Source organism: Phyllostomus hastatus, unplaced genomic scaffold, assembly GCF_019186645.2.
Source record: "Phyllostomus hastatus isolate PE091 unplaced genomic scaffold, TTU_PhHast_1.1 phas_contig_17, whole genome shotgun sequence".
Classification (NCBI taxonomy): domain Eukaryota; kingdom Metazoa; phylum Chordata; class Mammalia; order Chiroptera; family Phyllostomidae; genus Phyllostomus; species Phyllostomus hastatus.
Genome location: NW_025333664.1, coordinates 41,655,687 through 41,679,980, shown reverse-complemented (window position 1 = coordinate 41,679,980; position 24,294 = coordinate 41,655,687). Strand labels below are relative to the sequence as shown.

General features: G+C 36.0%; 1 protein-coding gene across 1 annotated transcript in view; it reads right to left on the bottom strand.

Annotated features, from left to right (window-relative positions):
* The window catches only part of KIZ (kizuna centrosomal protein), a 158,958-nt gene that overhangs the window by 107,895 nt on the left and 26,769 nt on the right, over positions 1 to 24,294 (bottom strand). The window contains 5 exon segments of the mRNA XM_045833099.1: positions 11,267 to 11,582; positions 11,962 to 12,400; positions 12,402 to 12,538; positions 12,541 to 12,606; positions 22,098 to 22,118. Of these exon segments, the coding sequence (XP_045689055.1) occupies positions 11,267 to 11,582; positions 11,962 to 12,400; positions 12,402 to 12,538; positions 12,541 to 12,606; positions 22,098 to 22,118 (979 nt within the window).

The following is a 24,294-nucleotide window of genomic DNA, read 5'->3' as shown; positions in this document are numbered from 1 at the left end:
CTAATTTGCTTCTCCAGCTTCCTTATTCATTATAAAATTTATCCTTGATGATACTCTAGTTATTTAAGCAGTAGAGAGTCATTCATTGGGAGATAGCCCACGGTACGAGTTCAGAATGCAGACTCTGGACCCAGATGGCTGAGCTCAAACTAGACTAAGCCACTTTGTGACTGAACGTAGATGCTCAGTGTCTCAGTTTCCTTCTCTATAAAATGGTGATGATAATGGGACTAAATGGATTATTATAAATAAAGCTCTTACAACAGTACCTGGTACAGAGTTGACACATTGAAGTTACATCACCATTATGATTGTGATATATGTAGTAAACCACAGAAATCTAGAACATGAATTCTGGCATCTAACTGTTGGTGTGGATGCTAACTGCTCCTCCCATCAGCTTTGTGGCCTGGAAAGGTTATTTAATCTTTCAAAACCCCACCTGAAGCACTCTACTTGGTATCTGCAGGACAACTCCTCAGTTCTGCTTGTTTTTCACTGCAGCCTCTTCTCAGGCTCCTTTTCTGGCTTCTTCTCTGATCAAACTTCTCTGATCTCTCTGACCTTGTAGATCAGTCCTTGGTCTGCTTTCCTATTTATGCTCACAAACTAATATTCTTCTGATGGAAATAACTTTAAAATACATTTATACATTGATTATTTAGTAAAGTTACAGGATACAGAATCAACACATAAAAGTTAGCTGCATACATATGTACAATGAAAAACAAAAAAAGGAAATTAAGAAAATGATCCTATTTATAATTTCATTAAAAAGAATAAAATGCTTAGAAATAAACTTAACCAAGGAGACAATGCTCTTGTGTACTGAAATTACAAAACACTGTTAAAAGAAATTTAAAAAGACAATAAATAAAAAGATTTTTTTCTATAGAAAGAATAACCCTAAAATTGATATGGAACGACAAATGATACCGAGTAACCAAAATAATACTGAGAAAAAGGAACAAATCTGAAGTACTCATACTGCCTGATTTCAGAAGCTAAAGTAATCGAAACTAAAGTAATTTATGTGATTGCAAAGCTAAAATAATCAAAGCTAAAATAATCAAAACATCATGGTACTGGCATAAACACAGGAATAGAGAATGGAATAAATCTATACATATATAGTCAATTAATCTTTGACAAGAGTGTCAAAAATACATAATGAAGAAAAGAGAGTCTCTTCAACAAATGTTAAAAAGCTGGATAGCCACACATAAAAGAATGAAAGTGGACTCTTATGTTATACAGTACACAAAAATAAACTCAAAATGATTAAAGACTTAAATATAAGACCTGAAACTATAGAACTCTTACAAGAAAACATAAGGAAAAGCTACCTGATATTGGTCTCAGAAACAATTCCTTGGACATGTCATTAAAAGCACAGGCCTCAAAAACAAAAATAAATTAGTGGGACTACATCAAACTAAAAAACTTCTGCACAGTAAAGGAAAACTATCAACAAAACATAAAGGCAAAATACAGAATGAGAGAAAATGTTTGCAAATCATATATCTGATAAGGGACTAATATCCAAGTATATAAAACTCATACAACTGAAGACCAAAAATATCCAATTAAAAAAATGTGCAGAGGAGACTTCCAGCCAAGACAGAAGTATAGGTAGATATACTTTGCCTCCTTGCACAGCCAAAAGAAGGACAATAACAAATTTTTAAAAATAATAACCAAAACTGCAAGAAAATCAAACGGTATGGAAGTATGAACACCAAAGAGTTAAAGAAGAAACACTCATTCAGACTGGTATGAGGGGCAGAGATGGGAAGCTGGTGCACAGAGGATGTGCAGCCAAGCATTGGCTGGAGGACCAGCTAGCAAGGTGGCAGCTGGTGGACTGGGTGGTCCCAAATTTATGTGCAGATAAATCAGAAGGAACAATGGGGGAAGCAAGACACACCAGGCAACCCAGAGTTCCAGCACAGGGAAATAAAGCCTCTGACTGTAAAACCTGTGGGGGTTTCGGCAGTAGGAGAAACTCCAAGCCTCAACAGGAGAATTTGTTGAAGAGACCCACTGGTTCCTAGAATGTACTCACTCACAAACTCACCCACCAGGGAATCAGCACCAGAAGGGCCCATTTTGCTTATGGGTAGTGGGGGAAGGGCCTGAAAGCCAGCTAGAGTCAAGCAAGTGACATTGTTCCCTCTCTGACACTGCCCCCACATACAACACCACAATGCAGCAAGGTGTATTGCCCCACCCTGGTGAATACCTAAGATTCCACCTCTCACAACATAACAGACATCCAGAGACAAAGAAATATGGCCCAAATGAAAGAAAAGATCAAAACTCCAAAAATAGAACTAAGTGACGAAGAGATAGCTAACCTATCAGGTGCACAATTCCAAACACTAGTAATCAGCATGCTCACAGAAATGGTTGAATATGGTCACAAAATAGAGGAAGAAGTGAAGGCTAAGCAAAGTGAAATAAAGGAAAATGTACAGGGAACCAACAGTGAAGGGAAGGAAACCAGGACTCATATCAGTGACTTGGACCAGAAGGAAGAAGTAAGCATTCGATGAGAACAGAATGAAGAAACAAGTTTTCAAAAAAAAGTGAGGAGAGGCTGAGGGCCCTCCAGTACAACTTTAAATGTTCCAACATCTGAATCATAGGGGTGCCAGAAGGAGAAGAGGAAGAGCAACAAATTGAAGACTTATTTGAAGAAATAATGAAGGAGAATATCTCCAATCTGGCAAAGGAAATAGACTTCCAGGAAGTCCAGGAAGCTCAGAGAGTCCCAAAGAAGTTGCACCCAAGGAAGCACACACCAAGCATATCACAATTACATTACCCAAAATTGAAGATAAGGAGAGAATCTTAAAAGCAAGAGAAAAGGAGACAGTTACCTATGAAGGAGTTCCCATAAGACTGTCAGCTGATCTCTCCAAAGAAGCCTTACAGGCAAGAAGGGGCAGGAAAGAAGTATTCCAAGTCATGAGAGGCAAGCACCTCCATCCAAGATTACTCTATCCAGCAAAGCTATCATTTAGAATGGCAGGGAAGACAAAGTGCTTCCCCAGATAAGGTCACGTTAAAGGAGTTCATCATCACCAAGCCCTTACTACATGAAATGTTAAAGGGACATATGTAAGAAAAAGAAGATCACAACTATGAACAGTAAAATGACAACAAACTCACAATTGTGAACAACCAAACCTAAAAGAACAAAAACAAAAGCAAACTAAGCAAATAGCTAGAGCAGGAGCAGAATCACAGAAATGGAGGTCACATGGAGGGTTATCAGTGGGGGAGTGGGACAGGGAGAGAGGGAGAAAAAGTACAGAGAATAAGTAGCATAAATGGTAGGTATAAAATAGACAGGGGGAGGTTAAGAATAGTATAGGAAATGGAGAAGCCAAAGAACTTACATGAACAACCGATGGACATGAACTGAAGGGGTGGAATGTGGGTGGGAGGGGGTGAGCACAGCAGAGGGGAATGGGAAACTGTAATAGCATAATCAATAAAATATATATTTTTTAAAAACATATGTATTAATAAATTGAATCAATAATTAATAATTTTCCAAAACAGAAAGCACCAGGCCCAGAGGGGTTTGCTAATGAATTCTACCAAACAGTTGAAGAAGAAATTATACTTATTCTCTACAAACTCTTTCAAAGGATAAAAGAAGAGGAATTACTTCCTAATGCATTCTGTAAGGCTAACATTACCATTACATCAGAACCAAATAAAGACATTACAAGAAAGGAAAACTGCAGATCAGTATCTCTCATGAACATAGTTGGAAAAACCCTTAACAAAATATTAGCAAACTGAATCTAACAATGTATAAAAAATTATACACCAGGTATAGAAGACTAATTCAACATTTGAAAATCAGTGAATGTAATCAATCACATCCACTGGCTAAAGAAAAAAAACATCAGATAATCACATTACTGGGTGCATAAAAAGCATGAGACAAAAGTCAATATCCATTCATGGTAAAAACTCTCAGCTAACTAGGATTAGAAGGGAATTGCCTCAACTTGATAAAGAACGTCTGTAAAAAACCTACAGCTAGCATTATATTTTAAAGGGAAGAATTAGATGCTATCTCCATAAGATCAGGAACAAGAAAAGGATGTTCCCTCTCACCATTTCTTTCAACATTGTACTAGAGCTAATGCAGTAAGATAAGAAAAGAAAAAGCATACAGGTTAAGAAGAAAGAAATAAAACTGCCTTTATTCATAGATTACATGCTTGTCTATGTTAAAAATCCCAGAGAATAAAAAAAAACCCAAAACAAACAAACAAACAAACAAACAAACAAACAAACAAACTCCTTGAGCTAAGGAGTGACTATAGCATTGTTGCAGGATATAAGGTTAATATACAAAAGTGAACTGCCTTCTGTATAGGAGCAATGAACAACTGGAATTTGAATTGAAAATCCAATACCATCTATATTAGCACCAAAAAACCAAAGTACTTAAAATTATGTCTAACAATATATGTATAAAAGCTAAATAAAGAAAACTACAGAACTGATGCAAGTAAATAAATGAAATCTAAACTAATAGAGAGATATTCCAAGTTCCTACATAGAAAGATTCCACATTTTTAAGATGTCAGTTCTTCCCAACTTGATCTACAGATTCAATACAATCTCAATCAAATTCCCAACAAGTTGGGTTTTGTTTTTTTTTTTGCTTTTTTTTGGATGTTGAAAAACTGATGCTAAAGTCTATATGGAAAGGCAAAATACCAGGAAGAGCTAACACAGTACTAAAGAAGAATGAAGTCAGAAGACTGACACTACATGATTTCAAGATTTACTATAAAGCTATAGTAACCAAGACAGAGTGATATTGGTGAAGAAACAAATAAATGGAATACAATGGAGACTGCAGAAATCAACCCAGACAAATACTGTCAACTATTCTTGTATGTAGGACCAAAGATAATTCAATGGAAAGAGTATAGTTTCTTTTTTTAAAACAGATGGTACTGGAGCCCTGGCTGGTGTAGCTCAGTGGATTGAGCACTGGCCTTTGAACCAAAGGGTCACTGGTTCAGTTCCCAATCATGGCACATGCCTGGGTTGCAGACCAAATCCCCAGTAGGAAGCATGCGAGAGGAAAATACACATTGATGTTTCTCTCCCTTTCTCCCTCCCTTCTCTTCTCTCTAAAAATAAACAATCTTTAAAAAATTAAAATAAAACAGATAGTACTTTTTTTTAACATCCATGTTAAAAAAATGAATCCAGACACTGACCTTATATCTTTCACAAAAATTAACTCAAAATGATCTAAATGTAAATGTCAAACTATAATATTTCTAGAAGATAACATAGGAGGAAATCTAGGTGATCTTAGATTGGGTGATAAGTTTTTAGATACAACACCAAAAGCACAATGAAAGAAGAAAATGATAAGGTGGATGTCTTTTTTTTTAAGATTTTATTTATTTATTTTTAGAAAGAGGGGAAGGGAGGAAGAAAGAGAGGGAGAGAAATATCAGCATGTGGTTGCCTCTCACATGGCCCCCACTAAAGATCTGGTCTGCAACCCAGGCATGTGCCCTGACTGGGAATCGAACTAGCAACCCTTTGGTTCATAGCCCATGCTCAATGCACTGAGGTATGCCAGCCAGGGCAGTTGGAATTCCTTTAAAATCACAAACTTCTGGGGCTCTGGAAAAAGTGGTAGACACTCACTGCCAGGGCTGGCCACCTCAGGAATGGCAAGAAAGAGGAAGGCAGAAGGCAGACGGAAGAAGAAGAAGAAAAGAAAAACAAAACCTTCCACTCTGCAGTACTCTGTTAAGAGAATAGAAAGACAAGACACAGAATTCAAGAAAATATTTGCAAAACACATTATCTCCTAATAAAGGACTTGTATGCGAAATATTCATAGAGCTTTTAAAACTCAACAATAAAAAATGAATGACATGATTAAAAAATAGGCAAAAGATATAAACAAATACACCAAAGAAGATATACAAATGCTAAATTAGTATTTGAAAAGATGTTCAACATCATATCATTAGGGAATTGCATGTATAAACAACAATAAGATATCATTACATTCCTACTAGAATGGTTAAAATATAAAAAACTGACAATACCAAATGCTGACAGGGATGTGCAGCAACAAGACCTCTCATTCATTGCTCATGGGAATGAAAAATGATAAAGCCACTTTGGAAGACTGTTTGGCAGTTTCTTACAGAGCAAATCTTTGTCTTACCATATAATCTAACAATTGCACTCCTTGGTATTTACCCAAACAAGCTGAAAAGTTACATCTACATAAAAACCTGCACATGGGATTCTGTAGAAGCTTTATTCATTATTGTTGAAACAAAAAAGTCACAAAAGATGTCCTTCAGTAGGTGAATACATAAACTGTGGAAGAAATGAGTTATGAAGCCATGAAAATGCAGGAAGTAATCTAAAATAGATATCTGTTAGTGAAAGAAGCCAATCTGAAAAGGGCACATACTATATGATTCCAAGTGTGTAACATTCTGAAAAAGATAAAACTATAGACAATTAAAAAATCAGTGGTTACCAGTGGCTGGTGTTGGGGGAGAAGAGATGAGTAGATGGAGTATAGGGGATTTTTAAGCAGAGAAACTATTTTGTATGATTTTATAGATGTGGATATATGACATATGTAAACAAAGCAAAACAAACAAAAAGACTCTCCATACATTGCTTCATTCACCAGAGAAATAATGTTTGCACGAGAAACTGTTTGTTGGCTAATGCAGATGTGCATAACCATGTTTCTAGGTCCCTGCCATTCTATCATGTTTCACACTTATTTACCTGCTTGTGGCCACGTGTGAAAATACATTTGATCAGATGATTAGGGTATAGGGCAAGGGAAAGCACAAGTTACCTTGCCTACTGGGCCACTCACTTTGCCATCCTATCAACATGTGTTTCCACATTGGACCCTAAACACATCTAATTTAGCCTGTTCTGGGCCACTGTCTTCTACCCATATAATCCTTGCAAAGATATAATCCTTGATTCCAATTCTTCGATTAGATTGTATTAATTTTCTATTACTGCATAACAAATTAACATAAATTTAACACAATACAAATTTATCTCAGAGTTCCCAAAAGTCAGAGGTCTGAGTATGAGTTAGAGGGATCTTCTGCTCAGAAAGTCACTAGGCTAAAATCAAGGTGTCAGCTGGGGCTGCAGTCTCATCCAAGGTCACTGGATGTTGGCAGAATTAAATTTCCTATGGCCACAGGACTGAAGCCTTCAGCTCCCAGATGCCTCACACCATTTCCTACCATAAGCCCTTCTTCACAAGATGGCAGTTGGCTTCCTCAAGGTGAATAGGAGAGTATCTCAGTTGCTTTGAATCTCTCTGATTTCATTAAGGGCCCATAAAGGCTGATCTATTTAGGTCAGGTCCACTCTGGATAATTCCTGTTTGATCATCTCTGTCAACTAATAAAGGACTTCCATTATATGTGCAAAATCCTTCATTTCTGTAATATAACATAGCCTAATGATGAGAGCAAAATCTGTTAAACTCATAATATTGCCCACACTTAAGGTGTGAGGATTTCACATATATACTCTAGGGGGTTAGAAATCTTGGGGGCCATCTCAGAATTCTGCCTACCACCTAGATAATTAATCCTAATGATGTCAGATTAATTCTCCTAAATTAAGTTACTCACCATGTTATCCTTCTCTTAAAATAACCTTTGGCCCTGGCCATGTAGCTCAGTTAGTTGGAATGTTGTCCTAACATGCAAAGTTGCAGGTTCAATCACCAGTCAGGGCACATACAAGAATCAACCAAGGAATACATAAATAAGCGGAACAACAAATTGAAGTCTCTCTCTCTCTCTCTCTCTCACACACACACACATACACATATTCTTCTTCCCTCCCTCCTTCCCTTCCTTTCTCTTGCTCTAAAAACCAATAAAATAACCTTCAATAGTTCTGAAAAGTATAGGGAATAAACTCTAAAATCATTAGCTGGATATTCAAGGCCTTTCTCAGCCTTCCCCAGACAACATTTTAAACTTCTACTTCAGTAAGTCCTCCTCCAAGAGCCCTCAGTCATGCCCTTTGTTCCACCCATCCAGGCCCTTTGTGTTCTCTGTATCTGCATCCTTCTTGTACTCTTCCTCCAGCCTAATTTGCCCTCTTCCTTCCTCCTTCTTTTTTTTTAAGATTTAATTAATTTATTTTTTAGAGAGAAGGGAAGGGAAGGAGAGAAACATCAATGTGTAGTTGCCCCTCACATGCCCCCAACTGGGGGCCTGGCCTGTAACCTAGGCATGTGCCCTGACTGGGAATCAAGCTGGTGACCCTTTGGTTCAGAGACCCATGCTCAATCCACTGAGCTACACTAACCAGGGCCCTCCTCCTTCTTATTCAAAGCCTATATAGCCCTCAAAATGCTGCATCGGCACCTATACAAAACCTTTTCTGACTTATATGAAGCTTAATCTTCATATGAATGTGTCCTAAAGTAGTGAATTGCAAAAAATGACCATAAACTTCTCATCCCTGTGTGTTTACCCTTTTGCAATGTAACTTTGCCACTCACCTCATCAAAAAAGGCTGCATTTCTCTACCTTTTGACTCGGGGCAGGGCCCTGTGATTTTCTTTGGCCAACATGACAAAGAAACATATATTGTATGAGGAGAAAATATAAGCAGACACTTAAAAAGCATCTGTGTGCTGGAGCTTGCTTTCTTGCTGCCTTGAGAATCCTGTTACCCCTACCAGATGATTGGGCCTGCACTACTCTCCCATGTTATATCTGTGGCCCCAATTTGCACTGGGTCAACCACCTGCCACATGAAAAATAATAAATGTCTGGTGTTTTAAGTCATAGAGCTTTGTACCAACATTAACAGCAAACTACTTACTATTTAAGAATAAAAAGATTCAACATCCTCTTTTTAAACATTTTTTTTAACATTCACCTTCATTCCAGTATGCTTTCTTGTGAGAAGAGTTAATAATAGCTTGCAGAGAAGGATTATGTACATGTGCATAAAAACAGTCTGGTTTTCAATTATCTGCACATATGCATGGGAGAGAATCATGAAGCTTCTCAAAAATGCTTGACTTTCAAAGGTGGAAGCAACCCAAGTGTCCATTGACAGATGAATGGATAAACAAAATGTGGTATATCCATATACTCATATATGATCAAAAGGAATAAAATTTTAGCATATGAGGGTGACTTCCAAAAACCTGGAATGATCTTCTGAAGGGCAGGCTCCTTGTGTTATAGGCTTCCCCTGCTAGGTGGAAAAGCTCATGCTAAAGAGGAAAATAATAAGAGAACACCTCAAAAGCAGCAACAATGTTAACAGCTTAACCAGCAGCATTTAAAACAACCTTCAACCTATTTTTAGGGAGTACATTCACCACAGAAAATCAAAGACTCAAATTTGATAACACACACAGAAAACAATAATTACTGACTGACTTTTCATTCTGGGGGCATTTTATTAAGACAAATATTCAAAAGTTCTTGAAATGCCCTTATTTGGGAAAACTGTATCTCAAAATTCCAAGGAGCTTGGCTTTAGGGTCATAGGAAAAAGTCATTCATATAGGAGAACGAGAGATAAAACATTTTTTTTAAATATTTTATTTATTTTATTTTTAGAGAGGGAAGGGAGGGAGATAGATAGATAGAGAGAGAGAGAGAGAGAGAGAGAGAGAGAAACATCCATGCATCCGTGCAGTTGCTGGGGGTCATGGCCTGCAACCCAGAAATGTACCCTGGCTGTGAATTGAACCTGGGACACTTTGGTTCCCAGCCCGCGCTCAATCCACTGAGCTACGCCAGCCAGGGCGAGATAAAACATTCTTAATTCCACACAATACACAACATTTTTTCATTTCAGAAAAAGAATGACTCCTAGGTAAGTATACTAGTCTCCCAGTTAGCCTATAAAAATATTAACTTGTCCAATGAATTGCTATAAAAAGAAGCCTGCAAATATAAAACCCAAAACAGATACATTCTACCTCTAACAATAAAGTTTCTGATAATGTAGTACATTGATGCTCCTCTTTGATGTATTATTACTGGAAAAATTCATTTGGCTTGCTTCTGCAAAAAAAACAAATTTTCCAAGAACAGGCATTATGTTGGTTTTTCCATCCACAGAATAAGTACTTTGAACTTGGATGTGCCCTTAATAAATACTTTTTGAACACCAGTTAGATGTCAATCAGACTATAAATTAAACTTTTCACCAAAAATAGATAATGAATGGTAAGAAGCAATATATTAAAAGGTACAATGGTGCTTTAAAAGAGAACACATACCCTCATGTACAAGAATGCCCATTTGGCTTTTTACACTTGCAGGGACTGTTGAAAAGAAAGAATGACAGCACCTGGATGTAATAAAGTTCTGGGGGCCATGTGGGGTCCAGGAAGCTGAACAAAAAGTTTGCCGTAGTGGCCTATGTGTCACTTTATGCCCTTGGCCTTGGTTTCTTCATTTTCTAAAGATGATAATTTAGTTCGTTTACTTAAGTTCCTTCTACTCCTAAAAGAGTTTTGATACTAGTAGTGTTATTTTTATTGCAGACCTGGCTTTCAACTGTTTATATGTTGTCTATACAATTTTACCCAGTAACTCCAATCAATAGTAAAAAAAATCATATATGAGCTTTTATGAGTTAAATATTATAAGTGCTCAAAATATATAACATCGATGTTATTCTGATTTAACATTAAAGATTCCAATGTATTCATATTTACACTCAGAAAAGGAAAGCTGGCTTAGACACTCCCTTAGAAGAAATTATTAACTCATATTTAATCAAATGACAAAAATGATACTATATCGAGGAATGTAAGAATTAAGCAAATTAATTAGATACAAGTTCTTAGTCTCTAAAGCTGAATTCCTAATAAGTTTAGCTCTTTGATACTTTGCATGTTATCAGAACTTTAAAATGATCCATTTTCTAAAAGGATAAAGGATAGGGAGGGTAGGGGGAATAATTTATGAATTAACCAGAGATTGTTTGGATAAAATTATAAACTGTCAATCACCATGATTTCAATGATATTCAGATTTTTTAAGCTATTTCATAAAGCAGAACAAAAAGAAAATTATACTTTATCTAAAACACTATGAGACTTAAGGAACTTACACATTCATGGCTACATGTTCAGTAATACATTCCAAGTAGAATTGTCTCTAAAAATGTTTATAATTAAAAACAGAACAGTAAAAAAAATTGAATAGCTTACTCTCTTGTTGGTGAGTTAGTAGAGGATTCCTTTTTTGAATTAGGAGAACTTAGGGTTTGCATAATACAATTATGTTTTGCAGTGGATGGGGCATCTCTTTCTTGCTCAGAGTGGATTAATTTTAAGGCCTCTATTCCATCTTCTCCCTCCATCATGTCATCTGGATTTTGTTGTGGTTCTGGACTCTTTAAAATCAGATCATCTTCACTTTCAGAAACTGTGAGGTCACTGCTGCTCCTCAAACTTTCCTCCTCCTGCTCTTCCTGTACTTTTCTGAAGGGCTTCTGTGATTCTGGGTCCCCATGAAGACAATGATCTATGAGGGGATATGAATAGATTACTGATCACTAACTTCAGGGATAAGCAAATAACACATCCTACCTCATAGACGGAATTACTTCATCAGTTAAAAACATGTAGTAACAATTCACAACTCATTATAGTATTTGAAATCTCATTAAAATATTTAAAAATATCACAGTGAGTTTAAAATTAAGAAAATTTGTTTGCAAAAATATTTCCACACATATTTAAGAATTCATTAGAGTGATTTTTTTTTTTGGAAAAGACATTACTTTGTCTTTTGACAAAGAGAGTAAAATTAGAGTGTATTTTGTTCTTACATAAGACTACTACTAACCAGAAAAACTAAATACCAACAACAATCAGCAAAGACTCACAGCCTCTCACCCCACCTGAGAAACCTTCCCCAGCAGAATGCTTCTCTTGAGAACACTTATTTCCAGATGCACAGTGTTCTAAGACTGAGATCGGAGAGACGGGCAGTCTGGCTCTTTCTTCCTTGACTTCAGTATATTCTCGTGTCAGTATTTCTCCCTCTGATCCCTCTGATCGGCTGGAACTGTCACACTTTAAATCAGTGGTTCTGTTCTCTGGACTTAATCTTTCCTGTAACGAGGAATGGAGTTCAGCGGACTTTTTGCCTTCAGATAAATTACTCTTGCCATGACATGTGTTGCTTCTTATCTCCAAGCAATAAGTTTCTTCCTCCTCAGACAATGAGCTGGCTGTGATTAGCATTTTCTCACCAGTCTGAAGAGATGTCTTTCCATCTATTTTGTCAGACTTATTTAAGCACTGTGTGTCACTATTAGTTTGTACTACATAGCTGTCTTGTCACGTTACTGTTCTGGGCTGTCTGTTGGTATGAATGTGGGTCAGGAATTGAAAAGTTCTTTGTGGCTTGGGGAGATTTCTGCACTGTACTAAAATCTCCAATGCTTGAGATGGCTGACATTTGGTGGCCCATAGGATTGTTGTTGATTGATACAATCCTCTTGACACAGCTGTCCCTGAGTTAATTCCTGCCTGCACTGCCACTTGCAGCACCAAAAGAGATGCAAGTTAAACATATTGTGTACCAACAATTAGGTTGCTCAAGCTGTTTTCACAAATGAAATGAAGTAAAGAAACATGACTAATAAAATCAACACCCATCACACTTTATAAATCTTATAGCTTCCTTCAAAATACATGAGCAAAACCCAGTATAATCCACACTACTTAATTTTAATAACAACATTGACTCATAAAGCAAATATTTTTTGGGAACTATGAAATCTATATTTTTCAAAAAGAGATGTATACATTGCATAAAAATGTAAATGTACTTAATTTCACAGAATTGTACACTTAAACATGGTTAAAATGGTAAGTTTTATGTATATTTAACCACAATTTTTTTTAAAGCCATGCATAAAAACTACTTTTCACAGAGACATTTGAAACTGATGGAGCTAGGGAGGTACTTGACCAAAAAAAAGAGAGAGGGAGAGTGAGGCAGAGAGGGGAAATATAAAGGACTACTGTAGGTTTCAAAACTCTATTTCCAGTATTATGTATAATATTTTAAAACTTTTAATAATCACATTTAGGACTGCATTAAAATATACTGCACATGTGTAAAATAATCATAATTTCCACTTAAGGGTAAATAACAATAATAGTTTTTCCTGAACATCTTCAAATACTTTTTAGAATAGTTAAATTTACTCATACGTCTACGGGGAGAAGGGCATTTTCTCTTCCTTAAAAAAAAAGAGAGGAGGAAGAAAAGGGGAAAAGGAAGGGAAACATAAGCAATTGGTTCAGTGGCTTAAGAATACACAGTGGGAACCAGAAATGGAAGTAACAATTATGAAGTTTTTCTTCAAAAGGGACCAAAGCATCTCCACATACATAATAGTGTTTAGTTCACAGAGTCCTACAGAGTTGATGGGAAAATGTATTTGCATCCCTCCTTTGTAGATGGAAAACTGAGGCCCAAATTTAGAGAGAGAAAAGAGAAAATGTCATATGCATAGTTGAAATAGAATCCAGGTCTTCCTTCTCTTCAAAGATACCATCTCTTCTATGCCCCAAAATGAAAGAAACAACTTTGAAGTTAAAGACAAATGAACAGAGATGCCAGAGAATGGCAGAATAAGGACCTCTCAAAATTCTCTGTTCCATAAAACAAATAATAACACTGGAAAACATCTTTAGGATAACTTTGAAAAACTCTGGGATTTAACCGAAGGCTTGCAGCTAACTAGGGAGAATTTATGGTGTTTATAACTTGCTTGATTCCCATTTTCCCCTCAAATCTGTAGTAACCTTGAAAACTAGTAGTCTGTAATCACAGATTGTAAAACAGCATCCTAGCAGACACTGAATGGAGTAGAGAAAGGATGAAACTCCTTCAAAGCTCTATTCCCAGAAAACTGTCACCATTTGAACTGTGTGGTGGTTTCCTGGTAGACAGCACTCACCAGACTGTCTTTATTTGACCTGACTTGGAGCTGACACATTGTAAATGGCCATTTCCCTGGGGAATTTGTTGATAATAATCAGAGACAAATTTTTACTATTGGGGTTTCCTAAGGCAGTAGATGACGGACAAACAACAGGCTAACTAAACAATCTTAAAAAGAAAACTGGTGAATGAGATATCTATATGGGGCTTTCAAATCCTTCAACATATTTCTGGAAATCTAGATGAGCAGTCACATGTGAGGCTGTGAGCATGCTCAGGAAAAGTTCTAAGAAGTGTCTGAGCTCTCACTTCAGGTTTACCTTGAAACTCTGTGCAAGCACAAAGGGAAGGCTAAGGTGGAGTTGTAAATTGCCTGGATGAGTATTGAAGGTATGCTCAAAAACACACTCAAAGTGAAACTTACTGATTTTAGGCATTTAAAGAAAGTTCCATCTGATCCTTAGCTGGTCACCAAACTAATTGAACAGAAACCTCATTGACCATACATGACAAAGAATACAGACTTTACATAGTAAGTTCAGAGAATTACTAAGCAAACAAATAGAAATAACAAATTCTCAGAGTGAGACTATCTTATGTTCAGAGTAGACATTTTATTTAAAATGTTCCAACTCCATCAAAAAATTATGAGACATTAAAGGGAACAAGGAAGTATGGTTATACACTGGGAGGAAAAAACAGGAAGCCAAGATGGTGGACTAATTAGATAAAGGCTTTAAATTAGCCATTTTAAATATCTTCAAACAGCTAAAGAAAATCATATCTAAAGGTGAAAGGTAAGTTTTCAAAGAATGTCTAAACAGAGACTATCAAAAAAGAGATAAAAATTATTTTTAAAAAAGAATGAAAAAGAAATTCTGCAGTTGAAAGGTAAAGTCACCAAAATAAAATATTCCCTACAGTGCACCACATTAGATATGAACAGGCAGAAGAAAGAATCAACAGATCTTTATATAGGTCCATTCAGATTATCCAGATTGAGAAAAAGAAAGAAAAAAGAATGCAGAAAGTTTTAGAGTTTCAGAGACCTATGGGATGCCATCAAGCATATCAACCTATGTATAATGAAAGTCTCAGAAGGAGAAGATAAAGAGAAAAGTGCAGAAAGAATTTGAAAAAATAATGGTTAAAACTTCTCAAATTTGATAAAAAGCATTATCCTATACATCCAAGAAGCTCAATACAGTCAAAGTATAATAAACTCAAAGATATCTTCACCCAAACACATCATAACCAAACTACTGAAAACCAAAGAAAGAAAGAGAGTCTTGAAAGCAAAATTAGAGAAGTTACTCTTCACAAACTAGGCATCCTCAAAATGATTAACAGGTGACTTTTCATTGGAAACCATGGAGGCCAGTAGGTGATAGGATAACACAATCAAAATGCTGAAAGAAAATGACCGTCAATCAAGAATTCTATATCTACCAAAACTTTCCTTCAAAAATGAAGAAGTTAGGCATTTTTCATTAAACAAAAACAGACAATCTGTCACTTTACACCTGTCCTAAAAAAAATACTATATGAAGCCCTTAAGGCTGAAATGAGAGGACTACACATCAGCTCCAAGTCCACATTAAGAAATAAAAAGTACTGGTAAGGGTAGGTCTATAGTACATATAAAAGATAGCATAAATATATTTTTGTTTGTAACTCTTTTCTCTCCTGTACAATATAAAAGAAAATTGCATTGAGCGATGATTATAGATCTATGTTGATGAGTAGCATGTAAGATATAAAGACATAGTTGCATTACAATAATGTCACAAAAGAGCAGGAAAGGGTTGGAGTTATAAGAAGCAAAGTTTTTGCATGCTATTGAAATTAAGTTGGTATCAATCTAACTTAGGTTACTATAAACTAAAACATAAATTAGATCACCAGGATCTGCACATTAAAAGAAATGACAGGTAATTAAAATGGTTCTAGAAAATATATATTAATGCAAAAGAAGGCAGTATGGATAATTACAGAAACTATATATATATATATAACAATTCCTACCTTATCTGTAATTACATTAAATTTAAATAGATTTAACAATACAATTAAAGTTAGACACTGGCAGAATGAATTAAAAATCATGATCTAACTATATGCTCTCTAACAAGATTATTTTAGATTCAAAGACATAAACAGGTTAAAACATGGAATGAAAAAGATATATGAACAGAGCCCAGTGGAAAAATATAAACTATGCAAACAGTAACCAAAAGAAAGCTGGAATAGGCATGCTAATATCAGACAAAATAAGATTTAAGACTCAAAATTGTTGCCTGAAACAAAGGACATTTTACAATTATGAAAGGTATAATTTGTGAAAAAGATATTATAATTAGGAACATCTCTGTATATCTAACAACAAAGTCCTAAGAAATAGATAAAGCAAAAACTTAGAGAACTAAAAAAAGAAATAGACAATTCAACAATAATAGTTGGAGATTTCAATATTCCACATTCAGTAATGGATAAAACAACTAGAAAGAAGATCAATAAGGGAATAAGAACTTGACAACTACAAACCTAGACCTAACAGACATACAGGAGACTCCACCTACCAATAGCAGAATACACAGACCACATATTCTTCTGAAGTGCACATGAAACATTTTGCAGGATATGTTATGTTAAGCCACAAATCAAGTCTAAATAAATTAAAAAGGATTGAAATTATGTTCTCTGATAATAATAGAATGAAATTAGAAATCAATAAAAGATGAAAGCTCAGCAAATTCACAAGTATGTGGAAAGCAAAAAACAACTCCTAAATAACTAATGAATGATTTGAAGAAATCACAAGGAATATTAGAAAATAGTTTGAAATGATTGAAAAGGAAAACATAACATAGTAAAACCTATGAGTAGCAACACTTAAAGAGAAATTCATAGCTGTGAAAACCTATATTTAAAAAGAACTCAAATCAATAATCTAAACTATGCTAAAAATTAAAAAAGAACAGCAAATTAAATCTAAAGCAAGCAGAAAGAAGGAGATACAGTCCTCACTCAGTATCTGCAGGTGATTGGTTCCAGGACCTGTTGAGGACACCAAAATCTGCAGTTGTTTAATTCCCATATATAAAGTGGTGTAGAACAATGCATACAGTTGGCCCTCTGCATCCGTGGATTCCCAACCATGGACGAAAATACTGTTTTCAATGCATAGTTAGTTGAAATGTGAAACCTTGGAATGTGAAACCTGTGCATAGATAGGGCTAACTGTAATAAAAAATTAGAGCAGAAATAAATGAATTAGAGAACAGAAAAGCACTAGAGACAATCAATAAAACCAAAAGTTGTTTGAAAAGATCAACTGATTGACATACCTTTAGGTAGACTGACCAAGAAAAAGAGTAAAGATTTAAACTACTAAAATCAGAAAGTTGTACTTTGTTAGCCAACCTTACAGGTATAAAACTACTATAAGGGAACACTTATGCCAACAAATTCGATAACCTAGATAAATTCAACAAATTCTTTTTTTCAATTTTTATTAAATTACTGGGGTAACATTAGTTAATAGGATCATATAGGTTTCAAGTGTACATTTCTATGATACAAGATATATTACACTGTGTGCCCACCACCCATAGTTAAACCATCTTTCATCACCATATACTACACCATCTGCATTCCCCCACCCCCCAACTCGATCCCTTTGGTAACCACCACACTGCTGTCTGTTTGACAAATTTTTACACATACACACACTGCCAAAACTGACTCAAGAAGAAACAGAAAATAAGGATAGACCTATAACATGTTATGAGATTGAATTATAAAAACTTCCCACAAAGAAAAGTCCAGGACAAGAAATCTTCATGAGTGCATTCTATCAGATGTTTAAACAAGGAACACTAATCCTTCAAAAACTGTTTTAAAAACAAAGAAGAAATACTTCTCAACTCATTCTATGATGCCACTCCCTCACACTGAAACCAGACAAAGACATCAAAAAAAGGAAACTAAAGACCAATATTTCTTATTAATATAGATATGAAAATATTTTTTGCATCCCTGGGTGGGCACAAACCAATGAAAAAATTCTTAATACTAACAGACCAAATTCAGCAACATGGAAAAGAGATTGTACACAAGGACTAAGTAGGACTTATACCAAGAATGACAAAAATCAAATAATGTAATATATTAATAAAGGCAAAACTTCAAATGATCTCCTTAGATATAGAAAAATATCCATAGATATCTCCATAGATATAGAAAAATCATTAAAGTCCAACATGTGTTCATGACAAAAAGTAACACTCAACAAGCTAGAAATAGAAGGAACTCCTTCAACCTGATAAAGCAGATCTACAAAAACCCACCAGCTAACATCATAGTCAATGGTGAAAGACTGAAAGCTTTCTTCCAGGATTAACACAAGAATGTCTACTCTTACCACTTCTGTTTAACACTGTACTGTGGATTCTAGCTAAGGCAATAAAGGGGAAAAAACAGAAAGAAAAAATAAAAGAAAGGAAAGGCATCTAGATCACAAAGGAAGAAGAAATACTATTTTTTTGCAATGATATGATCTTGTATAAAGAAAAACCTAAGGATTATGCAAGAAACAATCAGAACTAGTAAACAAGTTAAGAAGGTCGGAGAATCTAAGATCAGTATACAAATACAAATAATGTATTTCTACACATTAGCAATAACAATCCAAAATTGAAATTAGAAAACAATTTCATTTTTCCAATAACACCAAAAAGAATAAAACACATAAGAATAAATTTAACAAAGAAGTATAACACTTGTATACTGAAAAATACAAAATATTTATAAAAGAAGTAAAGACCTAAATAAAAATGGAAAGATATTCTGTATTCAAGGAACTTAAGACTTAATATTGTTAAGATAACAACACTCCCAAACTGATCTACATAATCAATGCAACCTCTATCAAAACTCAACTGACATTTTTGTAAAAATCAGCAAGCTAAAATTCGTTTGAAAATACAAGGAACCCAGAATAGCCAAAACAATTTTCCAAAAGAAGAGCAAAGTTGGAGGACTCATACTTTACAATTTCAAAACTTACTGCAAAATTAGGGTAATTATAGACTGTACTGGCATAAGGATAAACATATAGATCAATGAAACAAAACTGAAACTTGAAAAATAAGTTCATGCATCTAGAGTCAACTGACATTTTTGGAGACATTATTTTCAAAGCAGCTTTAGGTTAAGTTCAAGGCCAGAAGGGGCTGAAATGGTTACTTCCCTTCCTCCACATTTTAAAAAAATTTTATTCATTTATTTTTAGAGAGAAGAAGGGAGGGAGAAAGAGAGGGAAAGACACATCCATGTGTGAGAGAAACACAGACTGGCTGGTTGCCTCTTGCATGTGCCTCACCTGGGGACCTGGCTAGCAACCCAGATATGTGCCATGACTGGACATCAATGGGCAACCTTTCACTTTGTGGTAAGATGCCCAACTAACTGAGCCACACCAGTCAGGGCCCCTTCCTCCACATTTAAAGGCTATTATTATTGAGTTGTAAAAATGAATGAAATCTTGCTGTTTGTGGCATGGACAAACCTCAAGGGGATTATGCCAAATAAATAAATCAGACATGATCTCTCTTATATGTGGAAGCTAAAGAAAAGAAAAGAAAAGAAAGGAAAACCAAGGTCATAGAAACGAAGAATAGACTTATGGTTGCCAGGTGTGTGTGTGTGGGAAGGAACAGGGGGTGCAAAATGGGTATACTTTTAATATTTTTTTAGTTTAAATAAATTGAAAAAATATTGGGAGTTGGCAGAAATAACAAAGCAAATGAATGTGACCAAAAATACTTATTAGTGAACAGACGGCAACTTTTAAAATTAAGAGTTCATCTTTGCTGAGGGAACAGGGAACGAATATATTTGAGGAGGTATTAACAAGCTTTGAATTAATATAATGATGTCTTAGTTAATCATTATTAACTACCATTTTTAAAGCAGGTGAATCTTGATCATTATTATACTTTCAAACATATATTTATTGATATGTTATACCTTATGAAGAAGTCTTTACTTTTTCTTAATATATTATTTTTTATTCACAGATAAGGGAATTGGGAAGTATCAAGGTGCATGCAGAATGGAAATGAAGCTGTCAGACCAAATTTCTAGCTTTTCATAGAGTACAATTATTGTTCTTAGTTTCTATTTAAGCAAGTCCTTAAGTCACACTAATATTTCAGAAAATCTCTTAATAAAAATTTACATATAACAATCTTAAAGAAGTTATTTCATTTTACTATGTGTTACAAACTGAATTGTATCCTCTCGAAGTCATGTTAAAGCCCCAGGCCTCAATTTGACTGTATCTGGAGATGCGGTCCTTAAGGGGGTAATTAAGTTTACATGAAGTGATAAGGGTGAAGCCTCAACCCAATATAATACTGGTGTCCTTAGAAGAGGAAGAGACATCAGAGATCCATCTCTGTCCATGCACATGCACAGAGAAGAGGCCACATGAGGACTCAGAGCGAAGGTGGCCATCTGAAACTCAAGGAGAAAGGTCTCATCAGAAACCAGCCTTATGGCACCTTGATCTTGGACTTCCCAGCCTCCTGAAGTGTAAGAAAATAAATTTCTGAAATAGAGATTCTGGAATATGGCAGTGAGGTAGGTGGCAGCTGTACCCACTTGCTTATGCACCCAACTGGGACACCTAGTTGATTTTCTGAAGAACAGAGTGAACAGCCAACTGAATCCCAGCTATATGAAGTTTGGAAGCTAAAATTGTAGAGGACGTTGAAAAACAGAAGGTAAGGAGATTACATTGGGATGGAGAGGTCCCTGGGACTTGCATGGGACCAAGGCTGCTGTAGTCCCCAGCCTGCAGCCTGGTGCCAGGTTTGGTGGCTACTGCAGGAGCTTTGGAGGATAGTAGAATATGCAATTGTAACTCTGCAGCCTCCACCCCCTACCAGAGCAGGGAAGGCAGCCCACACCAGGAAAGACCTGGATGCCTGAAGTCACTTCGGGAATAAAGATGCAGTGGGAGATGCACAGAGGTGATGTTCCCTACTGAGACTATAGTCACCGGCTAGGACATTACCCGAGAAACTGGGGAGCTGGGTGACACCTGGAGAAGGGAGAAGAGTTGGGCCATGATGCACCCTGACCCGGATAGTTTCCAGACTGGTTAGAAAGTTGGGCTGTGTGAAAAGCCAGGTGCTTTGAAGAATGGCAGGCACAAACAAGAGCAATTTACTCAAAAAATAAATAAATAAGAAAAGGCTCTCAGCCACTGTTTAAGTAATTCTTATGCATTGGCTGGGCCATCAAAGAGGGAGGAGGAGGGGCACGATTTGCTCCAAATCAGTGCACCTCTTGGGCAACATAACATGGTGGATTAAAGACACCAGCCTGGTATAGATGGATAGTGGGGGCCTAGCAGCACTCTAAAGGCCTAGGCTGGAAGCTGGGCACCTGTGAATACTGCAGTCCAGACCTAGCCCCCATCCTCACAAAACCACAGAAAAAAAAAACATCGAAGCCCAGGCCCCCTTTTACTGCAGCATCCAGGAAGACCAACAGAACTCACCAGCAGGTTTAAAGTCAGCAAGAGGCTTTTTTTTTAATTTCTTTTTTCCCCCAAGTGTGAGACAATAAAACCTGGAGCATAGAAGGACTAAAGACAGATCCAAAGAGGGATCACAAGGCTAACACCAATAACTGAGAAACTGAGACAAATTTCACTTTGCTATCCTATAGAACTTCTATTTTATTGTTTATTCTTATTAATATTTTTCATTATTTTTATTTCTTTTATTTTGATATTATTTTTTATTTCTCTTCTTTCTGTTTAGTTTTCTTCATCTTGTTTGTTTAATTGCATTGTTTGACTGGTTTTCCCTGTTCTCTTTCATAGTGTATTTTAATTGTTCTCCTTTCACTTCACTAGTGTTTCAATAACACATTACTCTTGGTCTTTTACTCTCTTTCAGATCATATATTTCTTCTCATATTACTGTTGTTCCAGTATTATTGTAAATAATTGTTGTTCCATATAATTGTAAATACTACACAGCACCCCTCCCAGGTCTTGGCCTATTTCCCTATCTTCCTGAGCTTTATCACTATTGTAGTTAACTCTATTCTCTTGCACACTATGCCTAGTTTCTATCCTTTACTCTCACTATATCTCACCACCTAACCTCACACAAGCACTCTGTTTTCTGGATTCTGCTCACATTCCTTCTCCCCTCTAAGAGTCTTATCTCTTTTAACCTTTTATAAAAATTCACTAGTTGGGTGAAATATCATAGTTATCACTGTACTTCTCCAAAGGATCTCCTATCTGTTCTCTACTTGTTGGTACTTTAAATCCCATAGAATACTCTCCTGCTGTCATAATCCATTTTGCCCTCACCCTGCCACTGACCACATACAAGATAAGGTAGGAGTTGCGAACACCAGTAAACCCGCTGGAGGAAAGAACCCACCAACAAAGGAGCCACGAACAGATAAAACCCAAGTACAATAAGAGAGCCCACACAAACAAGAAAGGGCAACCCTAGAACATCCACACAAAGAGATCAAAGAAACCACACCACTGAATCCCACAGGACTCCTACCATAGAACTTAACCCTACAAAGATGGATAGCAAAGCAGAGCATCAGGAAACACAGAAACAAACAAAAATAGTCACCTAAAATGGGGAGCCAAAGAAAGAACCTGCAATCAAAAGGAATGGAAGACTCCCCACTAAAAGAGATAAATGAAATGGAGGTAAACAAACTATCAGATATAGAACTCAAAAGAATGGTTATAAGAATGCTCAAGGAACTCACAGAAAACTACCAGGAACTGAGTGAGAACTACAATGGTATGAAAAAGGAAATAGAAACCATAAATGAGAACCTGGAAGAAATGAAGAACACAGTTTCTGAAATAATAAACACATTAGAAGGAATTACAAGCAGGCTGGATGAAGCAGAGGACCAAATTACTAAGTTGGAAGACAAGCTGGAAGAAACACCCAGGTAGAGCAGCCGCACTAAAGAAATATGAAGATAGCTTAAGGGAAGTGCAAGACAACATGAAACGCAAGAACATTCAAATCATAGGAATACCAGAAGGAAAAGAAAAGGAGGAAGGAATAGGAACCCTGTTTGAAAAAATAATGACAGAAAACTTTCTGAATCTGGAGAGGGGAAAAACCACACAAGTTCAGGAATCACAGAGCATCCCAATGAAGCTGAACCCAAAGAGGCCTATTCCAAGACACATCATTTTTTTAAAAAAGGCCAAGTGTTAAAGACAAAGAGAGAATATTAAAAGCAGCAAGGGAGAAACCAGAAGTCACATACAAGTGGGCTCTGATAAGGCTAGTAGCTGATTTCTCAACAGGCACATTACAGGCCATGAGAGAATGGCAAAAAAAGTATTCCAAGTAATGAAAAGCAAAGGCCTGCAACCAAGACCAATCTACTCAGCAATGCTGTCAATTAAAATGGAAGGTGAAAAAAGGAGTGTCCCAGACAAAAGAAGGCTCAAAGAATACATCTCCAGCAAACCAGCACTGCAAGATATGCTAAAGGAACTGTTATAAGAAGAGGAAGGAAAAGAGTGAGAGAAAGAGGAACACAGGTACAAAGTGGGAAAAATGAATAAATACCTATCAATAATAACTTTAAATGTAAATGGATTCAATGCTCCAATCAAAAGACTTAGAGTAGCTGAATGGATAAGAAAACATGACCTGCAAACATGCTGCCTACAAGAGGCCCAACTCAGAAAAAAAAAAAAAAAAGATCTACACACTGAAAGTTAAGGTTAGGAAAAAAATATTCCAAGCAAATGGACAGAGAAAAAAAGCTGGAGTAGCAATAATTATAATCAGACAAAATAGACTTCAAAAGAAAAGTCACAGAAAGAGACACTGAAAGACACTCATAATACTCAAAGGAAGAATCCATCAAGAAGACATAAACATTGTAAAAATGTATGCACCTAACATAAGAGCACCTGAATATATGAGTAAAATCTTGGAGGACTTCAAAAAAGATACAGACAACAGTACACTTATACTAGGGGAATTTAACACCCCACTGTCAACAATGGATAGGTCTTCCAAACAAAAGAGCCACAAGGATATTGCAGCATTGAACAATGCCCTAGATCAAATGGACTTAACTGATATATATAAACCCCTTCATTCCAAAGAAGCAGTATATATATTCTTTTCAAATACACATGGAACATTTTCAAAGATAGACCACAAAATAAAATATAAAACCAACC